Consider the following 23674-nt stretch of genomic DNA (forward strand, 5'->3'; position numbering starts at 1 on the left):
TCTTTAACTGCCCTACACCGTTGGGCAGTTCTTTAATTTCTGTATTATCCACGTTAAGCTCAACTAAATGTTTTAGATCACCAATGGATGTCGGCAACTTGTAGAGTGACTTGCAATTGCTGAGACAGAGACTTTTGAGAGAACTCATCCGACAAATACTTTCTGGGAGTTCCAAAAGAGAAAAGCAACCACTAAGATCTAATCTCTGTAAGCACGGAAACCATGCAAAGAAATTGGGAGAGTCACAGAGATCATGAGAGTTACGGAGGATAAGAACCTTCAACTTTTGGAATCGCTGAAAAAACAAAGAAATGATGTAAAATTTTACATTGCATTTGAAATTTAATAATAAAACAAGTTAAAAAAATAGAAGAAAAAGACAACTAGGCAAATACTGTACCTTCTTTTTATTTTGAGGTGTATTAGTCCAAGCTTGTTTGATAAAACTTTGTGATAAGTCCAGATGAACAAGCTCATCATGATAAAAATCGGCTCGTAGAATTTCCAAAGGGCATTGCGTCCAACGGAACCATCTTAATCTAGAAGGAAGTTGAGAAAAATCACCATTGAGGCTATTTCCGTAGACTTGGAGAAATCTTAAATTTGGTATCTTCTCAAATTCTTCACAACTTAAAACATCTTCGGCTTCAAAATGAAAGTTTCTATCAAGGAGGATACCTTCAGCCATTTGATTTCTCTACATCGAGAGAGAGAAAAAAAAAGTATCACAAGGAAAGAAAACAGTAATAAAGATGCAGAACCATACTCAATGCACTATCAATTTTTTATTATTATGTTCCAAAAAGCCTGGATTATAGGATTGAAAGGGCTACAACCAGTGTAGTCCTACTTTCACAAGGTCCAAGAGGAGTTAAATAGAGGTGTTCCAAATCTTGGCTGCCACACTATATGGTTTTTGAGATTCAATCCTAGTTGTGCTGGTAGCCTTGGAATCCCACCATCACATCGAGCAACAGCTCTTATCAAGATTATATGATTACTTATAATAAAAGTAGAACAAGAAAAGATGCAAGCATAAGGATCTTACCTTATCTTTTTTTAGTACTTTCAAGATTTCATCAGGAGACCACAACCTACTACGATTAGTGGGGTCCCGAGAGCCATCTATCGAGATAATTCTCCTTCCCATATATCGAAGTTGATCGTGCATACTTAGTATCCCAAAATCGTCAATCTTTAGGAGGTGCTTTTGACAGAGTTCTTTTATTGCTAACCTTGGATGTAAATTGCAGGCATCCCATATGGAAATTGCTTCTTCTACCTTCCGTCCAATGAAATGACATGCCACATCAAGAAATATGGCTTTCTCAGGATCACCTAGTTTGTTGTAACTTATCATCAACTTTGCTATAACCTTGTCTTCATAGCTTTTTATTGACTTTTCACAGACCTTGTCTTCAAGTATACCTTTCAATCTTCTTAATGTATCTTTCCATTCTTCTTTGTCTTTGTCAATTAAACAAGAACCCAACACCTCAAGAGTTAAGGGTAACCCTTCAGCAAGATGTACAACTTTATGTGAAAGCTTCTTATAGCTTTCAGGAGGTTCATTCTCTGAAAAAGCATGCCAACTAAAAAGTTGAAGAGAGTTCTCAAAATTCAGTACTTCAGGTTCATATATATGAATAACTCCATAAACTTTATTTTCATGCACATTCAAGATATGAAGATCTCTAGTTGTTATAATGATCCTGCTTCCTTCACCAAACCAGTCAAGCCCACCAGCCAACACATCAAGTTGTTCATGATCATCCACATCATCAAGAATAAGAAGAACTTTTGCTTTGTCAAGCATTTTTTTTATCAAATTTGATCCACTCGAAACACTGGTTATGTCATGGCCTTTTTTGAAGATATCTTGAAGAAGTCTCTTTTGTAAGGAAACTAAATTGTTATTTACTTCTTTTACATTTGGAAGAAAGCTGCTATTCCCATTAAAGCTTCTGTAGATTTCATTGTAAACAGCCTTTGCAATAGTTGTCTTTCCGAGGCCACCCATGCCACATATTGCCACAAATCGTACATCATTGGAATCAATATTCAGTAAAGAAATTAGGTTTTCTACATGAGAATCTATTCCAACTGGGTATCTACATACATCCAAGGGGGCGATATCTAATTCTCTCAAACTATTTTGAACAATTAACTTGACCACAGTTAGTTGCTCCCTGCAATTACAACAACAACAAACTCAGCCTTACCCCAACTTAATAGGGTAGTAATTCCATATGAAAAAAAAAATCATGATAATAATTAACTAAGTGCAAATCTCAAGTAAAATGTAAGAGTGTGGCCAAACATTTTAAACAATGATTAAAAAAAAAAAAAAAAAAGAAGAAGAAGAAAGAAGATAACATATACAGGCACACAAACACAACATAAACACAAAGAGGATCCAAAACTAGATTAAGTATTTGCTTAGCATTGACCAATATTGAAGAAATTGGAATTCAAAAAAGAGAGTGTAAAATAGGGTAATAGGTTTAGAAGTACTTGAAATATATTTAAATGAACAAGTATAGAAGAAGAATATTTTTCATTCTTTAGCAAATGTCACCACAAAATCATATGGCACCAATAATAGGCAAAGAAATATAACATCTCCAAATCAAATTCTCCAAAACATAATCTAAATCAACTTTGCCAAATTGAGTTTTCTTTAGATGAGCCATGCCATTTATTTACTGCACCCAGTAGCAGTCCCCATAGAGAAACTAAACATTAAAGATGCAAAGCCTCAAATTACAGGTTAATTAAAACAGAAATCGGATTATTTATTTTATATTTATATCAGGGCAGTATTTTTTGCTTCAGTGACACAGTTAGTCTACAGGCAATAGCAAAAATCACCAAGATCTAGTTCTGATGGTTCTTTCTCCAGTTCTTCTACCACAACCACCAATCAAGCAGAACCCACCTTTTTAAGAACTAAAAGAAGTGAAAAAAAAAAAAAAAAAAAAAAAAAAAAAAAAAAAGCTCTCCAATCAACCCAGTAAGAAGAAATTAGTAAAGCAAGCAAAACAGAAACGGTTGTAGCTAAAGAAGAAACCCAAGTTCAGCTCACAAAGGAAAACCCATGAGTTTCACTTCAGACGCACAACAATGACGCCAAACCATTGAAAAATAGTTAATTAGTTATGTAACAGAAGAGAAACTTCGCATGTGTGTATTGATCGATTCGAGTAGCTGGGAAGTTCCTACCTTCCTTCTCTAACAAGGAATTATATTTTATATTTTAGAAAAAGAACATAAACTGCGCATCTGTGTGTTGCCATAGTGTTTCAGGTTGTAAAACCCTAGGATCATTGAAAAAATAAGAACAGGACGGCAGTGTACAAAAAACCATAAACAAGATGAACACCCATGGTTGTGGTTGTGGTTGTGGTTACAGAAAGAACGAGGAGAAAGGGAGAGGGATAGGAAGGGAGAGAGCAGGAGATGTGGAGAATAGAGAAAATAATTCATAAAAGATATTTTAAATAGAGAAAAAAGAAACGAGAGAGAGAGAGAGAGAGAGAGAGAGAGAGAGAGAGAGAGAGAGAGAGAGAGTGGGGAATTTTTATTGGAAAGGAAATTAATAAGATTTCTTCACAAAAAATAAATAAATAAATAGAAACTAATAAGATTTTTAAGTTAAAAAAAAAAATTCCAAAACGTGGCAATGTGAAACGTTCAAGTATAGAATATTAAATATTCTTCCATATAGGGTCCCGCTAATGGTGCTTCAATGTTGGTCTCAAGATCAATAGCCTTCCCATTTAGAAAGTAGGAAAGATCTTTAACTTTGAGGATATTGGGCACTTTACAAATTAGAGAATTCAATATGATATCTATGATTAGATCAACAAGGAATGTGGATCTTCTTCAACATAATAAGTTATTAAACATGTCAAGTGACAAGCTGTCGTAATTTTTCAGAATTGATTTACCTAATATAGGTTATCATCCCAATAGGAGATTATCCCATATGAGGCCAATAGGCTTAGCTGGATTCTGCTACCATGTAGAGTTTCGAGGATTTTGTATGATTCCCATATAAATCTCCTTCCAAAATAGATAGAGAAGATTCTCTTAGCTGATGCAATCGGTTAAAGATGGTAGATATCTTATAAGAGGCTTAATTTTTTGTTAAACTGAATAAAGAAACTAATATTAGTTCCTAAATATGAGAGAGAGAGAGAGAGAGAGAGAGATTTTAAATGAATAATAAAACTAATATTTAACCATAAAAAGAACAAAGAATACCTAAAAAATAAAAAAAATAAGAAAGATAAAGGAAAAGTGATAATGAAGAAATTAAGGTATTTAAATAAATAAGAAAGGTAAAATAGTCCAAAAAAATATTAGCCACGAAATACGAGTACATGCACTTATATATAAGAAAGAAAGCCATAACTATCATCAACATAATGCATGCCAAACCACCAAGACGACCAAAATTGATATCTTATTCCTTTACTTGTACAATGAAAACTAGATCAACTTCTGGTGATCCAAACATCATTGGTTTCATTCCAATTGAGAAAGAACATGGATAAGAGGTCAACAATAACAAAAATTTATAATTTTTTTTTTATTTTATAAAATAAATGCAGTAGGGCAAAAGAAAATGCTGTAACTTTTACATAGATTTGTAATCTGTTGTCATAAGATCAGAGAGTATGTAGCTGCATGAGGAAATAGAGGACAAAATTTCTCTCTTATGTAAGAATTTTTTTTAACCGTAATTGCTTCCTAACCCCTAAAAACTCAAGCTCCTGTTGCTGGTAGCTAATCTTAAATTTTTAACCCAAGGGTAGTCCCTGTTTTTCAAACTTTAGTTTTACTTTAAGTTGGTGTAATATATAAATTGTATACCATCTCTTGCATCACTCATTGAAGGGAAAAAAAATCATGATTGTACTATTTCTTATCAGTTTCAATCACTTTGGTCAAATTTTGAAAAATATAAATTAAAATTTTGTTAGAGATAAGTTCATCTAAAATACTAGGTCTTAGACCTTGGTTCTTGGCCTATGTAGCCCGTCCTAGGACCTTGGGTGGACTAAATTTCAAAAACATTTTTTGTTTGGGGTTCCCTTATACTGAACTTGGGTCAAAACCCTTGACGTTGGCCGATGAAATTGCCACTAGTTAAGGATGGCAGGATGCTATTTTGGTTTCATTACTTAGGATTAACCGTTATGTGTGTTTCAAATTCTTGAACTATTTTGAAGATTGACTTGTTTCAACATATTTTGGTGGCGACTTGAATGATTTTTTTTCTCCTGAGGCCTGTGATAGAGGGTTAGGCCAACCCGACTTGAAAAAGTACATATTTGTACTATTGTCTTGTTGTGTAAGCAAGTGAGGTTTGAGGATTAATTTTTCGTGTTAGGGTTTCTAGACGAGTGTTCTTGCTATAAGTTTGAGTGTTCTTGAGAGATCTCTATTATAATTTTTCTTCCATCATATAGTGAAATAGTGAATCATATTCACCTTCTCTTGTAAACATAGTACATCACATCGGTGTGTAAACCACATAAAATCTGTGTCATATGTGAATCTTTTTATTTTGCTAACATTTCATAAATTAGTCTATACATTGAGATGGGTTTGTGACAAGTTACAACCAAGGGAAGAGTAAAGTACCAACGTTGCTCTGCTCATTAAACCATCTTCTTTTGATCCAAACTAAGTCTCTTAATAGTAACAATTGGCCTTATTAACATGTTTAATAAGATCCTGATTGATTAGCTAAGCATATTATGACTTGGAAGATAGAATTATAAAACAATCAATTGACAAATAAAACTATCTATAAAACAACAAATTCTGCCGTGGACTTGCTAAAGTGTATTTTAACGGATGCGCCAAGGAAGATGGCTCATGTGTGGTGCCTCAGCCCATGGACATATAACAGGCCCAAGAAATTAATGGGATTTAAATTAATGGGTTTGACAAAGGCCTAAAACGCAGCAAAATGACATGATTCGCATGCTATACAGATTCAGATCCTCTCCAGCCATGATGGGCGTCATCTAACCGTTAGGGAGTTTCATGTGCATTCAAGTGTTGGGGTGCATGTCAGGGATGCTTTTAACCGTCAAATGTGATTCAAAATTGTGTGATGAAATGCATGATACGGGTGCCATAGTGCCATGGGGAGGCTCTTCAATAGTAAAATGCAATAGTATTTAGGTTAAGGATGTGAATTTGAAATCGAAATCAAAATCGAACTAAGCCGTTGACCCTAAAACCGCAAAACCATTTAGTAAATGGTTCAATCTGATTTCAAGTTTAAGATCAATTAGTTAAATGGGTTGGGTCGGTTTTAACCGTTTAACCCGTTGGTTTCAAAATTAATTGATACTATGAAAACCTAACCGTTTAACCCATCAAAACCAATCCAATTAACCCGTACAACGATTAAATATTTGGTTGTTTTAATGAAGCATAATTGTTTAATTTAGGGAATAATTAAGGACCATGGAGACTATCCAATAGTCTATTAAATAATTTACTCATATTATGTAGTTATGTAGTTAAATCCTTACTTATTCATTGCCTCATTTAATTTGATACAAGATTGAAGTGTTTGTCAATAAAAACAAATTTTAGTAAGCATGCGAATAAACTAGCAAACCGATTGCTAACCGTTTAGAAACCGTATAGAATATACCGAGATAAAGCTGTCTAAAACCGTGAAATCGATACAGTTTAAAAACCATGGAACCAAAACCGTTTACTAAACAGTTGTGGTTTCAGAAAATGCAACTGTTTAGTAAATGATGCGATTTTAGTTTCAACCAAATAAATGTGAACTAAACCAGACTGCACCATATAAACCGAAATTGAACCCATTAACTCCTTTAATTTAGGTACTAGTAAAGAAAAAGAATTCCAGAACCATTCCCGTGGGCTGATCCACACATATAGAATCTATCACAAAGTTGATTGTTGGATGGATTACATCTGTGTGGATCAACCCCGTACAAGAATGATTCTTGTAAGAGAACTTGATCCGCTAAGTTTGTTAGAGTAAGACTTACTGAATGCTTGAATCTCCTTTGAGTGGCCATCCCTTCAGATTTCCCACCTCTTTCAAAGCATCCTTCCATCTCTGTACCTCACCTGACTTACACTTCTTCTTGTGTTTCTTAAATGATCCCTCAAAACTTCCACTCTGGTGTCGAACATCCCTTGGCTCAACATCAATGAATACGGGCAGAATGGTTTGACCATCCGATAAATGGCGTTCCCATATCTCAGCAAGTTCCAAGAGACAATATTTGCTATCTGCATAGTGTTCAGAGAAGACAGGAATCGACATTTTGGAGCCTCGGATTGCTCTTAAAAGCGATGGGCAAATCTCTTCTCCTTCCCAAAGTTCTTCGCTATCTATGAAGGCATGGATTCCAGCACTACTTAGAGCATCGTAAAGAAGAGCAACAAAGTTTTCACGAGTATCTGCACCTCTAAAATTGATAAACACATCGTAAGAAGAAGGCCGGTGGGAAGAAGCCAAAAAATCGCAGTCATCACAGACTTCATTGAGCTCTCTTATTCTCTTCTTGTATAAGAGATAAAAAATGAAAGAGAGTAACAGAAATGTCCAGACCCATTCAAGAACACTTGAAGGCATCTCTATCGATAAGAAATTTAAGCTCTTCAGGGATACTATCAAAACTATTATAGATACGATGGAGGGAAACTGTAGTTTCACCATCAGATTACTCGCTCTTAGAGTCCTGAACAAATTAGTTGCAGAGATGTTAATGAGGAAGCTCTCTTTATCTCTTCTTTTCTTCTTGTTAGACTTGGGAATTAAGCTCTCTCTCCTTTGGAATACTTTCTCTGCCGTGTATCAGAATTATTGGATTATAAAATTAATGGGGTCACTTTCTCTGTTTTATTTAAGGACAGGTTTTTTGGTCCACGATCGCAATTGGATTGATCATTCAATTTAAGTAGTAGTAGCAGTTATGGCCAAGTGGGTTCGGTAAGAAGATGGATATGAATAAGCATTTTCATTATAGGTGATCATTATCAATAGGGATGAGGATGGGGCAAGTTTTTATAATAACAAATAGATTTTAATTCTGGATAATAAAAAAAATATTTTTATTACTATAATTTTTTATTTCTAAAATAAGAATGGACGAATTTCCTAGGTTTTAATTTTGTCTGCATTTCCCTTGTCGTGTACAGAATTTATAGAACATGTATTTCAATATTTTCTTCAAATTTTAATCCGTAATTTGATAGATCATTTTTTTTATGGAAAAAGAACTATCCTTCGTCGCATGGCCCTTGCATCCAAACATAGAAGGCGGTGAAAATTATGCCCCCTATCCTATGAAACCCAAAAAAATCCCAATACCTTTATACTCATTTGTGCCTCCTCATTGTTCCCTGCATAGGCGTAGAAGCCATGCCATCAGGGACCATTCTTTTCCCCATATTTTATTTTACAAGGACTTCATAGTTTGAATTCAAATCTTTGTAATTTTCACTCAGCTTACTCCCAAAATGGCATTTCTTTATTAACGATATGCAGGGTATGTGATTAATAGGCTCTCTGATTTCCCCTTTCATTTGCTGAAATTAATCGCACCGAAAATCCAATTAATTGTCTACCCATATGTAGACCTCATAAATGATTTGCTTTTACCCATTGGGGCTTCATGTATGGTGTGAGCTTTTTCTATGGCGATTGCTACAATGCAGAGAGCTTTTCTTCCTCTGGGCACTGAGACTAGTTTGCAAAAATTGAGTTAATTACTTCCCAGCATTAATGTTTATATCAATGACCAACCACTGATTAGTGATGGTCTCAGAAAAAAATTCCGCCTTATAGAGCACAGATTAGTGAAGGTCTCAGGGGGAAAAAATCCAAAGCTTCAGAGCTCTTTAAGGTATAGCACTTCCCAGTTTCTTGGTTACAGCATTTCCCCTGAGAAGCTTAGTTTAGAAACCAGAGCTTGTATACATGGCTGAAAATGTGACTGAAAGATTATACTCTTCAATTGTATAATCTCTTCAATTGTTGCTTACTCCATAAGATCTATAGATGGCCCAATAAGTTTCCATATAGGGGCTTACTCTGCAGGTCAAAGGTACTCACTCCATAAGATCTATAGATGGCCCAATAAGTTTCCATATAGGAGCTTACACTGCAGCTCAAAGGTACTCACTCCATAAGATCTATAGATGGCCCATTAAGTTTCCATATAGGGGCTTACTTTGCAGCTCAATTGTACTCCCTGTCAAATTTTAGGCAATTGCATTTTGAGTCATCTTTCTTGTGCATTTCTATGTAAAACTTGAATTCATGGCTGGAGCTGAAGTCCAATACAATGGGAACTATATCTCTCCTCTATTCAAGGGGAAGATGATTCATGGTCAGGTAATCAAGTGATGCAAACAGAGAAATCACAAATTTAACTTGTCTAGCAGATCTTCCCTATCAACTCATATGGTGGTCATATTTAGCCACTTGAACACTAAATGACTGAAATAAAGAGAGATCACCTAAACAAGATATACTGGACATATGAAAATCCCCCATATGGATTTCTGCTGCCATCCAAAATGACTTCACTGCTTACATGAAGAAGAAGTTACTGAAATAGCAGAAACAACTTATTTCCATTTCCATGTGATTACAGGATCCTTACTTTAATGCTTTGATGCTCCTTTGCCTAAAGTCAGCCTCTTTTTCTTAAGCTTATTAATCCAATTCTAAGCCAAACTAGAAATTCAATATTAGACTTTCTGAATAGGTAAGTATATGAGTATATGACATAATATAAACAAAGCAAGCAAAATGAAAATGCCCTGATCCTACTAATTTAAACAACTGAACAGAGAATCTCGGAAAAGAAACCTCCCCCAAATTAAGTTCCTCTGACCACAAAAATTATGTATCAAGTGAAACAATTCTATATCTTTCACCTTGAGAAGTCCATCTTTGGATGCTGCATGAACAAAGAGCCAAGGCAATAAGAACTCAGTGTGAACAACAGGAAATGAAACAAAAATCTCCCTGTGCAAGGCTGAAAATTCGAGTATAAGCATAGTATCTGTCTTTACCTCATCCATGAATGTCTTAAGAATCTCTTGCTTTCGGATCTCATCACTTGTAGGAAGACCCATGGTTTTCCGTCGCTGATCAAACTGCAAGGTAGGGCACAACATGTAATGAAATAAAAATATGACATGCAAATAATAGAACAGAGAAAAGTTGAACTACAAGCAACTTTGTGCCATTCAAGAGAAAGAAAGATTGAGAAACCAAGGAAATACTGAAAGAAGAACTATGTTGCACTATTATAAGATTCAAAGTGAGAATAAATGTTGCCTATTTGGTTTAGGTTTCACTGTAGTTATTTAACTATTCATGTCAAAGAAGGACCAAAAGTATAGAAAATTTGGTGCAAAATTTGACAGATGATTATCACAAATATAACAAAATAAATATCCCAAAAACTTACAACTATTATGGAAGGTTGACCAATAAGTCCAACCGTCTGGTGGTTCTTCATTATCTCATAGGAAACAAATCTTGGTTTGGTTACTGGAGAAACTAAAACAATGACTATGACCTCTTGTAAGGTTTGTGTCCCTAAATACTTCTCCAAATCCAAACCATTACCCTTGTTTGGCTTTGATCACTATTCACAAGAACAAAAATAACAAAAATATGAGAAATAGAGGCCATCCTAGTACTACCAGAAAAAGAAATTTGACACATTAATTGCTATCGAAAATACAGGGGCAGAGTGAACAACATAAAGATTAATTTCTATGCAGGCACAAGTGAAGATGAGCTCTCTTGCTGTGCTTCAGCCTCTCTTCCTCTTCCCCTTCTCCTCTTCATCATCATCAGCATTTTCTTCCTCCTCCACTTCTTCATCATCATGGTCAGCATTAGACCATCTGAAGAAATCTGCGACCAACAAAGCACTGGATTCTTGGTTAGGCATTTGCTGCTCTGAATCCTTGTCTTCGAACAACACCTTAATGAGTTCCACTTGGGCGAACCTATCATCGTTATAGTAGGAGTCAGAATCTGAGTATCTGAATATTTCGACTATCTCTACACTTAATCTCTCGATAGCATCTTTGCTTTCCAGAGGAAACCCAAACCAATCAAACCCTTTGAAATGGTGGATGTAGATTATGTCTCTCTTATTAGTGAACTCAATGCCCTCAGCTATAATCGAATGGCGACACCATATCCTTCGTCCTCTCCAAAGGATATCAGCCTCAGTCACAAGATTGATGGATAATAGCTCACCATCCACAAACTTAATTTGTTTCCAAGATTTCAATGCAAAAACAACACATAGAATTGGTGAGCCTTGATAGATGTCATGATCATCAGCAACAATTGAGTTAGTTCCCTGACCATCTTCCTCAACATTACCAACAAGTCTTCCCTGCATATATAATAAAGAGAGAGGCAAAAAGTCCCATCAACGAACATAGAAAGCTCCATTTAAAGTTACAGAGAGAAAGACAATAGTACCTGCCCATGTATCTTCCTCAATGTCTCTGTTAATTTGAAGCATAACGACATATCGAATGCTTTTAAAGAGTCTGCTCCTTCCAAGCTCTGAATTTTCTCTAGATTTGCACAATGATTAATCTCTATTCTCCACAATCTTTTTAGCTTCGATATATCAGGTAACTCTGTTAATTTGTGGCAACTTTTCACTTTCAAGTGTTCCAAAGAATCTAGTCCTTTGCAGTGAATTATCTCTAGATTTTCAAATTCGCTAATCTCTAATTCTCTCAAAATTTTCAGGTTTGAAAAATCAGGTAACTCTGTTAATTTGGGGCAACTCAGCAGTCTCAACACTTGCAAGGATTCTAGTCTTTCAAGGCCCTGAATTTTCTCTAGATTTTCACAATCTCCAATCTCTAATATCATCATTCTTTTCAGGTTTAACAAATCCGGTAATCTTAACAATGAATCACAATCATAAAGCAATAATTCCTTCAAACTTTCCAAGTGAGATAGATCTGAAATTATCTGCAGTGAAATACACTTCTTAACTTCTAGATGAGTTAAACTGGAGGGAAGCTTTGGAAGAGATTCAAGGCTCATGTAGCCTGCCAAACATAGAACCTGAAGTTGAGAAGCAAAATCACTCATGCTGATTAGGAGTGGTTGAAGACTCTTCTGGCAGTCTATCTGATAATTTGGTTCTGCCATGCCCATTCTTAACACCTCTAAGCTTGAGATCAGTTTTGAAAAATCATCTGGTAATTTTACAATCATAGTATCAGATAGATCAAAGTAAACCAAACTCTTCATTCTACCCATTGATGTTGGTAGCCTCACCAACTTATGGCAAAATGAAACATCTAACTTCTTAAGCTTCTCTAATTGTCCAATACCATCAGGTAGTTCTTCAATTTCGGTTCCACTTACTGAAAGCTCAACCAAATGTTTTATATTACCTATGGATGTAGGAAACTTGTTGATTGAAACACAATAATTGAGAATAAGACTTTTGAGAGAAGCCATCTGACAAATACTATCTCGAAGTTTCAAAAGAGAAGTGCACCATGTGAGATCCAATCTTTGTAAGCATGGAAACCATGAGAAGAAGTCGGGAGAGTCTGAAAGATGGCGACACCTCTGGAGAATAAGAACCTTCAACTTTTGAAACCTCTGTCAAACAAAGAAATGATATTATTTGTCTTCATTTCAAATTTGATAGGAAAACAAGTGAAATTTTAAAAATTACAATTGTACTATACCTTATTTTTATTTTGAGGTTTATCATTCCAATCTAGGTTGATGTCACTTCTTGATAAGTCAAGATGAATTAGTTCCTCATGATAAAAATTGGTTGGAACAATTTTCAAAGGGCAACGGAAAAATCTTAATTGAGAAGGAAGATGAAAAAAATCCCCATTGATATTGTTATTACCGAAAAGTCTGACATCTTGGATAAATCTTAAATTGGGCATCTTCGCAAAGTCTTCAAAGCTTAAATCATCTATGACCACATCAAAGGGAATGATGATACCTTCAACCATTTGAGTTCCCTACAGCAGGAAAATAGCATCCAAATAAAGAAAATTTGATTATAATAGTACTTTATCAAGACAAAATAAGATTAAATGTTTAAAAGGGCAATACCACAATGCTAGCCCTATTCCATATGGTCCTAGAAGGGGTAGCTTAAAAGTGGTCCCAACCTATGCATTTTTTTGCACAATGGGGTTGATTAGACTCGAACCCTTATATGTGTTAATTGCTTGTTTTTGACCATCACATGGAGTGATAGTCCAGGATTAAATGATTACTTATAATAAAAAGTGACAAGAAAAATGTCTCTTACCGTGCCTTTTTTTAATATTTTTAAGATTGCTTCATGTGACCACAATCTACTACTCTTGTTGGGGTCCCCATAGCTATCTTTTTCGATAATTCTCCTTCCCATATATCGAAGTTGATCATGCATTCTCAATCTCTCCACAACATAATTATCAGTCTCTATCTTTAGTAGGTGCCTTTGACTGAGTTCTTTTATTGCTAATTTAGGATGTAATTCACAAGCTTCCCATATTGAAATTGCTATATCTGCTTTCCATCCATTGAAATGGCATGCAATATCAAGAAATATAGTTTTCGCATGATCACTTAGTTTATCATAACTTATCATCAACCTTGCAAAGACCTTTTCGTCATAACTTTTTATCAACATTCCAGAGGCCTCCTTATTAAAGATATCTTTCAGTCCTTCTAATGTATCTTCCCATTCTTCTTTTTCTTTTCCAAACAAAAAAGAACCCAACACCTCTAGAGTTAGGGGTAACCCATCAGCAAAGTCTACGATTTCATGTGAAAGTTGCTCAAAATTTTCTGGAGGTTTGTTCTTTGAAAAGGCATACAAACTAAAAAGTTGAAGAGAATAGCCAAAATTCAGTACGTCAGGCATATATATTTGAATGTCTTTATCAACTTTATGTGCATTCAAACTTTGGACATCTCTAGTTGTTATTATGACCCTACTTCCTTGACCAAACCAATTGATTCCACCAACTAATACATCAAGTTGTACATGATCGTCCACATCATCAAGAATAAGAAGAACATTTTTTTTATAAAGTAGTTTTTCTATCAATGTTGATCCTTGAGAAACAATACTCACATCATGCTTCCTTTTCAAGATATCTTTAAGAAGTCTCTTTTGTAAGGAAACTAGACCAATATTTCCTTTTGCTGCTTTTTCTCTTATATCGGGAAGAAAACTACTCCCACTAAAGCTTCTAAAGATGCGATTATAGATAGCTTTTGCGATAGTTGTCTTTCCGAGGCCACCCATGCCAACTATTGCCACAAATCTTACATCATTGGAACCAACTTCCAATAAAGATCGTAATGCATCTATGTGGGAATCTATTCCAACAGGGTGTTTACATTCATCCAAGGTGGAGCTGCTAAGTTCTTTCAAAACCCTTTGAACAATTAACTCGACTAAATTTGATTGATCCCTGCAATTGTCATGTAAAAGGTAAATCACAACAATAGGAAACAATATGTAAATCTCTAGTACAAAAATGGGAAAAGATTACTCAATTTTTTTATGGCATAGAAAAAAAGAACATATAAATGGAAAGCACTACAATTGAGAATTAAGTATAGGCAAAAATTAAGAAAACCAACCTTTGTGTACAGAGTCGAGGGAATGGTGGGCTTTTTTTTTTTTTTTCACAAGTAGCAATACAAATCATCAAAATAATGCATACCAAAGCATAATGCCAAACAAAATTGATATCTTGTTCCTTTACAGTAGAAAGGAAACTACATCAACCTTTAGTGGGCCAAACAACATTGGTTTCAGCCCAATCTAGAAATAATATAGATAGGAGTTGTCTTGTTTATATAATGTAGCATATCATAAGTTGTTCAAACTTCTTTTTTTTTTCTTTAATGAAAATCTTAATGCGTTTATTTTTTTTTATTTTTTTTTTAATTTGTATTTCTAATTTGATAAATTAGAGAATAAGCTACTCAAAGAAGGTAATTTTATGACAATTAACTTCCTTTTTGTAAGTAGTAATTAATTCCATTTGAATATGTACGATTATCTGGATTGTCATGGTGAGCCTAGTGCTCTAGTTTAACATTGAATAGAAAGGACAAAATTTTTCTTCATTGTGAGAATCTCTTTTAACAATAATTGTTTGCAACGACTACAAACTTACACCCCAACTGCTTCTAGCTACGTTTTACCTTTTATTATCCAGGTGTGTTCTGGTCCTTTTTAAAATTTCGTTTCTAGTAAAAGTTGGTGCAATTTATAACATTTTATTTTTTCAATAAATTTTAATTATTTTGGTAAAATTTCTAAAATAAGAAAATGGGTTTAGGATAGAAATACCTTCATCTAAAGTTCTAGGTTTTAGATGAAGTTCTTCGTTTATGTAGATATCCCTCCTAAGGTGGACTAAATTAGAAAGATTTTTCATTTGGGATTCGCTTTGAATGAAGAGAATTTGTTTAGATTGATTAAGGTCTACTTTTAGCAACATTATATTTTCTTGGGCAATTTGCTAACTGACAGGACCCACTTTGTATACTTTACAATAGATCCCACCATTGTGTGGGTCCCTACGTTCAAATATAGGAGCGAAACTTGGTTGTTGCCTAGTTGCAACCCCTAGTACCAGCCAGGAGAATGGAATCTTAGGGGTAAGGATGAAAAAATTCACACAAGGTGGATGTTTTTAAACCTGCCCTGGGATTTCATTCCCTTGGCAGCTACCATGGGGTAGCAGAGAATTTTTTTTCCAAATATAAATGTACATCATACAAAACACATCTTTAATAAAATACTCAATGTTACATTATGCATACCAAACTTATTTTTCATTATATAATCTATTATGTTTTGTAGTAATTAAATAATTTATTCATAAATAAATAATAAATATAAGGGAAAAATAAAATATGCCAAGAGAACCTTAAGTATTTTCCAAAAAATTCTAAACTATCCTCAAATTTGGCATCATAAAATTCATTTTTTCTAAAACATTTGGAAGTCATGTTTTTGAAACAAGATTTTATCTCAATTTTGGGCCTAAAACTCTAATCCAAGGTTGCTACTTTTAAATGGTGGGCTGATGGGGTTGGTAGGGAAGGTGATGGGATGGGATTTAGTTTGGACCTAGGTTTACAGGCACCTTTGTCTAGACTCACTTTTAATTATCAAATTTGCCAAAACCCCGATACTTGATTGGAATCTTGGGAATCAGTCAAATCATCTTTTCCTTTTCACAAAATTTATGAACAAGTTCTGTTTTTTAAGCTAAAATCGTGTATTTTCTTTTTCTTAATCTTTGTTCGACTCATACAAGGCCAAAACAAGCCTCACTGATAAAATAATAATAATAATAATAATAATAATAATAATAATAATAATAATAATAATAATAATAATAATAATAAATAAATAAAATAAAATTGAGAACCGATTGAGTTAGTGAGGATCATATTGTTTTACTTGGCTAAAGAAGAAAAAGATAAGCTTGCCATGGTAAGATCAAAATATGATATGAAAGAGTAGCTAGGTTAGGAATAAATATTTGTGAGAGTAAAGCTGCTTACTCAATAGTTGCATCCCCCTTGAGAGGCCATCCCTTTAGATTTCCCACCTCTTTCAAAGCATTCTTCCAACTGTTGACTTCAGCAGACTCATTCATCTGGTGTTCATGAAATGGTCCCTCAAAACTTCCAGTCTGATGTCGAACATCTCGTGGCTCAACATCAATGAATACAGGCAAAATGGTTTGACCATTAGATAAATGGCAATCCCATATCTCAGCAAGTTCCAGGAGACAATATTTGCTATCTGAGTAGTTTTTAGAGAAGACAGGAATTGAGATTTCAGATCCTTGGATTGCTCTAAGAAGTGACGGACAAATCTCTTCTCCTTCCCAGAGTTCTTCGCTATCTCTGTAGGCATAGATTCCTTCTCTCATTAGATCTTTGTAAAGCAGACTCACGAAGTTTGTACGAGTATCTTGACCTCTAAAATTGATAAACACATCATAGTTATTAAGAGAAGGCCGGCGAGAGGAGGCAGATGAAGTAGTAACCCCTGATGATGATGATGAAGCCATGAAGTTGCAATAGTTGCAGAGAAAGATGGTTTTGGAGCTCTCTTTCTTTTTCCTTGTTTACTCACTGCTATAAGAGGAAGCCAACATATAAAATTAAAGACAACATGTTTTCTAGAAAATTGGTGCTTTAGAAATTCTATGGCAACTTCCATAAAGTATTAAAGTTGGGGGGACGCACACGGCACGACTGACCATTGGGACTCGGAATTTTTTTTCCTTTTTGTTTTTTGTTTTTTGTTTTTTGTTTTTTTTTTTGTTTTGTTTTGTTTTGTTTTTTTTTTTTTTTTTTTTTTTTTTTGTGCAGGACTTGGAAAAATCATAATTACATAAACAACATTTTGTGTATTTCTTCCTCAAAATAATAGTATTTTTTTTTTTTTTTTGAAATCTTTTTCTTTTCTTAACATTCAAACGTAGCCGAAGTGAAAATCTTGTTTTATCTTTGTTATGAAAAATAAGAGTTTCGTTCGATTGTCTCTATATCACTTATTTTCTACTTAGTAGAAGAAATGAATCTGATTTCACTGATCCAGAATTTTGATTAGATATTGTTTGGGTTGGGTTTCTCTCTGTTAATGGTAATGTTGAAAGTAGAGGGGAAATTTAGTTTTGGTATTAGTTTGGATTTCTTTTTTGGATGTCTTTTATCTTGGATATTCATAATGTACATTCTTCTTTCATTCTTTTTCCATTTTTTATATAAAAACTGTTGATATCGCAATAAATAAATAAATAAATAAGAAACGAATCTGGTAGGTGGATGTATGTTTCTTAAAATTTCTCGAAGAGAGAGAGAGAGTTCTCGATATTCATATTAGTATTGGTCTTAGCTGATACCGATATAATATCGTTTCAAGATCAATTGTATTGGTCTGGATCAATCAATATTATCATTCCTTTTCATAAAAATTAGATTTTTTTTTTGTTTTTTTTTTATTTTACGTCTAATACTAATACAATATCTGATCCCATATCAGCCAATTATCAGGACTGGCCTCAGCCGATACCTATACAATATGATCAATATAGCCGATCTGATATTAATACCTAAACCCAAGATGTACGCTTAGCACATCAACTCCTATCAACAACTATAATTTGTAAGATTATGAGGAAAGAGAGGAGAAATAGATAGAGGGTGTCAATGGATCTAGCCAGATTTCTTTCAAAGTGGGATCCACACGAGGAAAAACAAACAATCATCTCAAGTCTCCCCCTTTTTGGCCTTTTTCTTTTCTGAGGTGGGATCCATGCACATGAGAAAAACAATCATTCAACCCTAGCCTCTGCCACTCCCTCCCGCTCCTTTTTTATTCCTTTAACTTTCCAGGTGTTATCCATGCATGAGAAAAAAAAAAATTATGGGAGAGGGTTGGGCATGCTAGTGGGTTGGCATTTGTTGATCATTAGATTTTTTCAAATTGATTTAAACCGTTGGATTCATATTTAATTCTATCTACATATATTGAGAGAAATTCTCAGCTACGGTACGATTTTCTTGGGGAATACTCCGCTACAACTATGATTATACTCTCTCTCTCTCTCCATCTCAGACGACCCCTCCCCCTCCTTGGCCGGCCATGATACTGGCTTCCTCTCTCCCTCTCTCCCTCCATCTTGAACGACCCCTCCCCCTCCTTGGCCGGCTCTGATACTAGCTTCCCCTCTCCCTCTCTCTCTCTCTCCATCTTGGACGACCCCTCCCTCTCCTTGGCCGGCTCTAATACTGGCTTCCCCTCTCCCTCTCCTATACTCTCCCTCATGCACAGGTGCCCCACTAGCAGCCCCCTGCCCAAACTGGAGCCACACCTCTCTTGCTATTCAGCTCCCCCATTCCCTACGCCCATCTCTTACACTTAGGCTCCCTCATCTCCTTCCTCTCTGATTCTCTAATTCCTCTTTTTCACTTTAAAGTTTCTTAACTCATAAGTTGGGAGCAACATCGGAAAACCAAGGTCAAAGAATCCAAAGTTTGGGAGATGAAAGTGTTAGGATTTTTATGTGGGCTTAACTGATACCAATTGATCTATTGAGTCCAAACAATTATAGATTTACTCTGATTAGGAAACTCCTAACCCAATCCATTATGGGAATGAATTAGAGTTTTAGGGATTCTATTATAAATAGAAGATAAATGTCCTTGCAGCTGTCACTTTAACACCTTCATGGTTTTGGAAACATGAACTCCCCTTACAAGAGTAGTGGGTGAAAGGCTGCAAAAGATCTTAGCAGATGGGACTCAGACTGATCCTCAAGTACATGGGAGAGAGCTTCATGATTAATATTTATGGACTTCTAAATTTACACACAGATATTCTTCTACTCCCATTGATTATCATATATGGGGTAAATCCATGGTTTGGTCTTTGACTTTTGTATTCTAACACCAATCAGGTTATTCATATGATTCTATGGTAAAGAATCTAAACAGCAAGGGTGGTGGATTTCTGTTTATGAGAGGCAAATACTTCTTAGCAAGGATAGAGTTTAGAGCAAAGAAATTGGAGACATAGCCCAACAAGATTCTATTGTTAAGGGAAGGATGTTAATGACTTGAGTTTGGCCATTTAGGACACTGGTTTTCTTTCATCCCACAAAGGAGAGAGAGAGAGAGAGAGAGAGAGAGAGAGAGAGAGAGAGAGAGGTATGTGGTTTATCATCTCGCCACATTCTCGTTAAAGAAACAGAATTGAAACAATGTCAACCCATAGGCAACGAATTAGACTTTGAATAAAAAAATATAACAAAATTGGGGCTTTACGTTCTTACATACGAATGATTTTGGATTTCAGATATTTTTTTTTTTTCTTTTTCCCTCCATTTTCTTGTTCGTAAGAGTGGGTGTGGCTGGAGTTGGTTGCTAAGGTACTGCTAAAAGGGGCGGCAGGGGGGTGGTGGGTTGTGGCTATTTTAAAAGGGGGTGGGTTCTAATTAATGTGCCACCATGGACAATCTATGGGAAACCAGTCAAGCTTGTGGGAGGGGAGGAGAAAGTTTCCGGTAGATACCATCGATTTGGTGAGGGTGGAGTTGAGGGTAAAGGAGGTAAAAACTGAGTCTGTGGGTTGAGTGGCAAGAGGGAGGAGGGAGGAGGGAGGAGGGAGGAGGGAAGAAGAGGGAAGGAGATGTTGAGTTGGTGGATTGTGGTGGAGAGAGGTGAGGGTACAACCATGCACTTCGTATTTCGTATAATACTATATCATTTATTCTGATACCATTTGCATTGGACATATTACATGTATTGTCATTTTTCATCCAATGACATATATTGCAACTTTATCATCTAACAGTCAATAGATGCTAACATTCCTTATTCTTAGGTAATGTGCCAGATCCATCATCATCCTTTTTCCTTCTTTTTCTAGTGGTGGATCAACACAATAAAAAAAATATATTTCTCTCAAATTTATTTATTTATTTATTAATTTTTTTTTTTTGAAAAAAATGTAATCACAAGGTAATCTCTAATCAGAAACATCAACAAAAGAATAAATTCAGCACACCCACTTTTGGCAGTTCAGTTAACAGGCGAGCTAAGTGGCTAACCAAAATTTAATTTCAAGAGTTACAAAATCTTTGTCTACAAATAGCATCGATCTTCTTGGTCTACTGCCTTCAGGCTTCAGCTGGAAGGTTGTACTTATTTTTCTTTTGTTTTAAAATTATTCTAACAATTTTCTATGTGAAATCCTATATTCTTACCCTCTAGAACTTAGATTAGAATTATTTTTCTAAGATTTTATAAAAAAAAAAAAAAAAAAAGTTTCTCATAATCCTTGCAAAATACCTAAATGTAACCATCCAATGGGAGGAGGCTATATGTACTGATCATGGATGATCATCTCCACCGACTTTGTCTCAGTTAGGGATGTTCATCTCAACTAATTACGTGTCTACTTAACTTCTTCCCCAAGTAAAGAACTAGCTGTGGACGTAACTGTATAAGGGTATTTCAACCAAAAAAAACCGTATAAAGGTATAACCACAATTCTCCCCAACAACCATACTTGGGTTAACAGTTTTGGTCCTCCGATGGTAAGTTGGTAACCATGGTCAATTTAATAGTTACGAAACCGTTCACATCATATGACATAGGGACTAGCGCTCCAGTATCCATCGAAACCAGCCAGTATAAAAGGAGGCCCTGACCTACGGTAATGGCAATTAGAATCCCCAACTCTATTCTGTTTTCCTTTCTTCCCTATGTGAGCTCAACAACTAGCTTAAGCATCAGAGAATCTCCTCCAATCATCATTCTCTTATCTATTACATGCACGTCTGGCCAAACAAGAATCAGCAACACTCTCCTTATGAAAGCCTATGGTTTTTATTTTAACAAAAAAAAAAAAAAAATCCTGTGTTTTCCCATTGAAATTTGGTTAGAATCGTTTTGAGATGATCATTAGATTCTCTGATATAAAATTGGCATCAGAAACAACTAAAGTTATCTTCCCTCGGACATCTCCATCTTTGGACGCTTCAATGTAATCTTCCATGGATGGAAGAGGTTGTCATGAATTGGAAAATGATTTGGCAACCAAGAAGTATTCCTCTTTGCTTCAAAATGCTATCATTGTTATCATGTTTCTTCCGAGAACCTGGAATCGGATTGCTTACTCAGTGAAAGTGATTGAGTTGGCAATCAAGGAGTGGTCTATGGTCGTAATTGATAATAGTACAGTCCATAAAAGGCTGCATTTGTCAATATTTTGATGGGGCAAGAGAACCATGTCCGCATGCATTTGTGGTCACTGTACAAGTATATAGGGCAATGGGAGGCTGTCGGAGGCATTTGGGTGGGGGGACTGTTCCTTCTTTTCGCACCTACCTGTGTCTATACTTTGGATATAAACACAAGCGAGCGAGCATGGTTATTTTCTCCATTTTAATGTGTGGGTGCTTATTATGTAGGCAACTGGATCATTTAGGAAACTTAAAAAATATTGCTTCCTATATTTACTACAACTACTAGGGAAATATGACTGATGTAAGCCCTTGGCAGATTATTTAATAGAAACTCTTTACGTGGCAACAATAAGGCTTGAAAGTTTTTCTTTGATTTTTTTTTTAATAAAAGAGAGAGAGAGAGAGAGAGAGAGAGAGAGAGAGAGAGAGAGAGAGAGAGAGAGAGATTTGGTTAAGCTCGCCATAAAGGATTCGCCTGTTGTTCTAACTTATTGCAAACCTAAACTGAGGCCTTAATCTTTGAATCACAGATCAGTTTGGAATTTGGACGCTGTGGATTCTCATGTGAATTGGCTAATCCAGTTCCATCTCTAGCCAATATTTGACACAATATGTGGTATTATCGATGGATTGGTGCCTGCTAGGGTGTCAAAAAATCAAACCGATTCCATTGAATCCATCAAAATCAATGGGATCAAAATCGATGCCAATTAATCGAACTCCTTATTGGTTTGATATATCTTAGGTTGAATTTCGGTAGAATCTAACAAGAGCGGTGAATCTTCACGTATGTGAATGTCTTTGATCCATAGATATGGCATCTATTTTCTCTCTCCTCATTTGATAGATGCCATGTCCACAGACCAAGGACGTTAACGTATATTCACACCCGTGAAGATTCACCTGCTTGGAATCTGACTCGATATCTGTTGCTCTATGTATTAAGGATGGGAGGACCATGCCTTGATGTTTTGAGTAAAAATGGCGCAAGCTTGTGGGAGTTAATTAGATGGCATCTCTTGAAGCATCTCTCATTGTGTTCACGAAGTTAATTCAATGGTGGATACGATTGTAAACGTGCCATTTCTTTGAGGGGGATTTACATTTGGAATGTTCCTTCAAGGTTTTCGTTACAAAACCTCAGATAGGATGTGCAGTCGAGATCTTGCTATAGATTTTGATTGAATTTTTCTTTTTTTGAGGGATTTCTTATCTGATGATGACTATGCCTAAGGTGGATAACTTATCCGTTTTTTAGTATCTTTGTATGAAAGTATTTCATTATTTCATAATAAAAATCTTGTTGTTTTCTAACAAAAAAAAAAAGTATCATTTTTTGGGGAAAATGTTTTATGTAGGAAAATACAGCTTCTGTGCCCAAAGACATGGGGTGCGGGATGACCAGCCCGCCCCACATGAAAGAGAAAATGACGTTTTGTGGATGCTTCTTCTTGTCTTCCAATTGGTTCTCTCACACGCGTAGGAACCACACTCTCCCACAGAAAACACTTCCCCAACCCCCTTTTTATTTTAAAAACCACTAAACGATCAAAATTGACCCTACCTACCAACCGAGACTCTAACAAAATTTAATGAAAATATGTTAGTTCTATGTTTTTTCAAGTCTTAGATAAATTAATGAACTTAATCATCAATTATTGGCATCACAGGTTGACAATAATCCTGTAAATTAAAACACAATTTAGGCCGGGAATATTCATATTGCTAATTCCTGTTTGTGGTTTCTTGTTAATTTCAAGTTCCCACTGAGTTCATTAAGCAAACATGTGATCATCTAGTGCAATTGGCACGGGTTTTACTCGATTCAATACTTAATTAA

The 23674-nt window shown here is 35.3% G+C and overlaps 2 protein-coding genes across 3 annotated transcripts; both read right to left on the reverse strand.

Moving 5' to 3' along the window:
* Nucleotides 1-77: 77 nt before the first annotated feature.
* On the reverse strand, nucleotides 78-10158 carry LOC122062618 (disease resistance protein RUN1-like). Its single transcript, XM_042626268.1, has 5 exons — nucleotides 9958-10158; nucleotides 7053-7573; nucleotides 1049-2189; nucleotides 216-295; nucleotides 78-162 (listed from the first exon to the last, which is right to left on the reverse strand). Exons 1-5 carry the CDS (start codon nucleotides 10156-10158, stop codon nucleotides 78-80), a joined length of 2028 nt encoding a protein of 675 aa, XP_042482202.1.
* Nucleotides 10159-10482: 324 nt separating this feature from the next.
* Nucleotides 10483-17213, reverse strand: LOC122062592 (disease resistance protein RUN1-like). Of its 2 annotated transcripts, XR_006135037.1 has the most exons (6): nucleotides 16634-17213; nucleotides 13362-14517; nucleotides 12775-13065; nucleotides 11534-12685; nucleotides 10794-11444; nucleotides 10505-10676 (listed from the first exon to the last, which is right to left on the reverse strand). XR_006135037.1 is itself a non-coding variant. In XM_042626222.1 (5 exons), the coding sequence occupies exons 1-5, from the start codon at nucleotides 17146-17148 to the stop codon at nucleotides 10848-10850; spliced, it is 3711 nt and encodes a 1236-aa protein (XP_042482156.1). In that variant the 5' UTR covers nucleotides 17149-17213; the 3' UTR covers nucleotides 10483-10847. The 2 variants fall into 2 exon arrangements, 1 of the variants encoding a protein (XP_042482156.1); XM_042626222.1 differs by having other exon boundaries at nucleotides 10483-11444.
* Nucleotides 17214-23674: the final 6461 nt, after the last annotated feature.

The sequence above is a fragment of the Macadamia integrifolia genome, unplaced genomic scaffold, assembly GCF_013358625.1.
Source record: "Macadamia integrifolia cultivar HAES 741 unplaced genomic scaffold, SCU_Mint_v3 scaffold108, whole genome shotgun sequence".
Taxonomy (NCBI): domain Eukaryota; kingdom Viridiplantae; phylum Streptophyta; class Magnoliopsida; order Proteales; family Proteaceae; genus Macadamia; species Macadamia integrifolia.

Bases quoted from the DNA above. Each gene is read 5' to 3' on its own strand.
- LOC122062618 (XM_042626268.1), bottom strand. From the start codon at position 10,158: ATGGGTCTTCCTACAAGTGATGAGATCCGAAAGCAAGAGATTCTTAAG. The intron at 7,574-9,957 runs GTGAAAGATATA...CTCTTATACAAG, and splicing joins CCAAAGATGGACTTCTCAAG to AAGAGAATAAGAGAGCTCAA. The intron at 163-215 runs GTGCTTACAGAG...TGGAACTCCCAG, and splicing joins AATTTCTTTGCATGGTTTCC to AAAGTATTTGTCGGATGAGT.
- LOC122062592 (XM_042626222.1), bottom strand. From the start codon at position 17,148: ATGGCTTCATCATCATCATCAGGGGTTACTACTTCATCTGCCTCCTCT. The intron at 14,518-16,633 runs GTAAGCAGCTTT...TGACAATTGCAG, and splicing joins AAGGGGGATGCAACTATTGA to GGATCAATCAAATTTAGTCG. The intron at 11,445-11,533 runs GTACTATTGTCT...TTATATATGCAG, and splicing joins TGAGGAAGATACATGGGCAG to GGAAGACTTGTTGGTAATGT.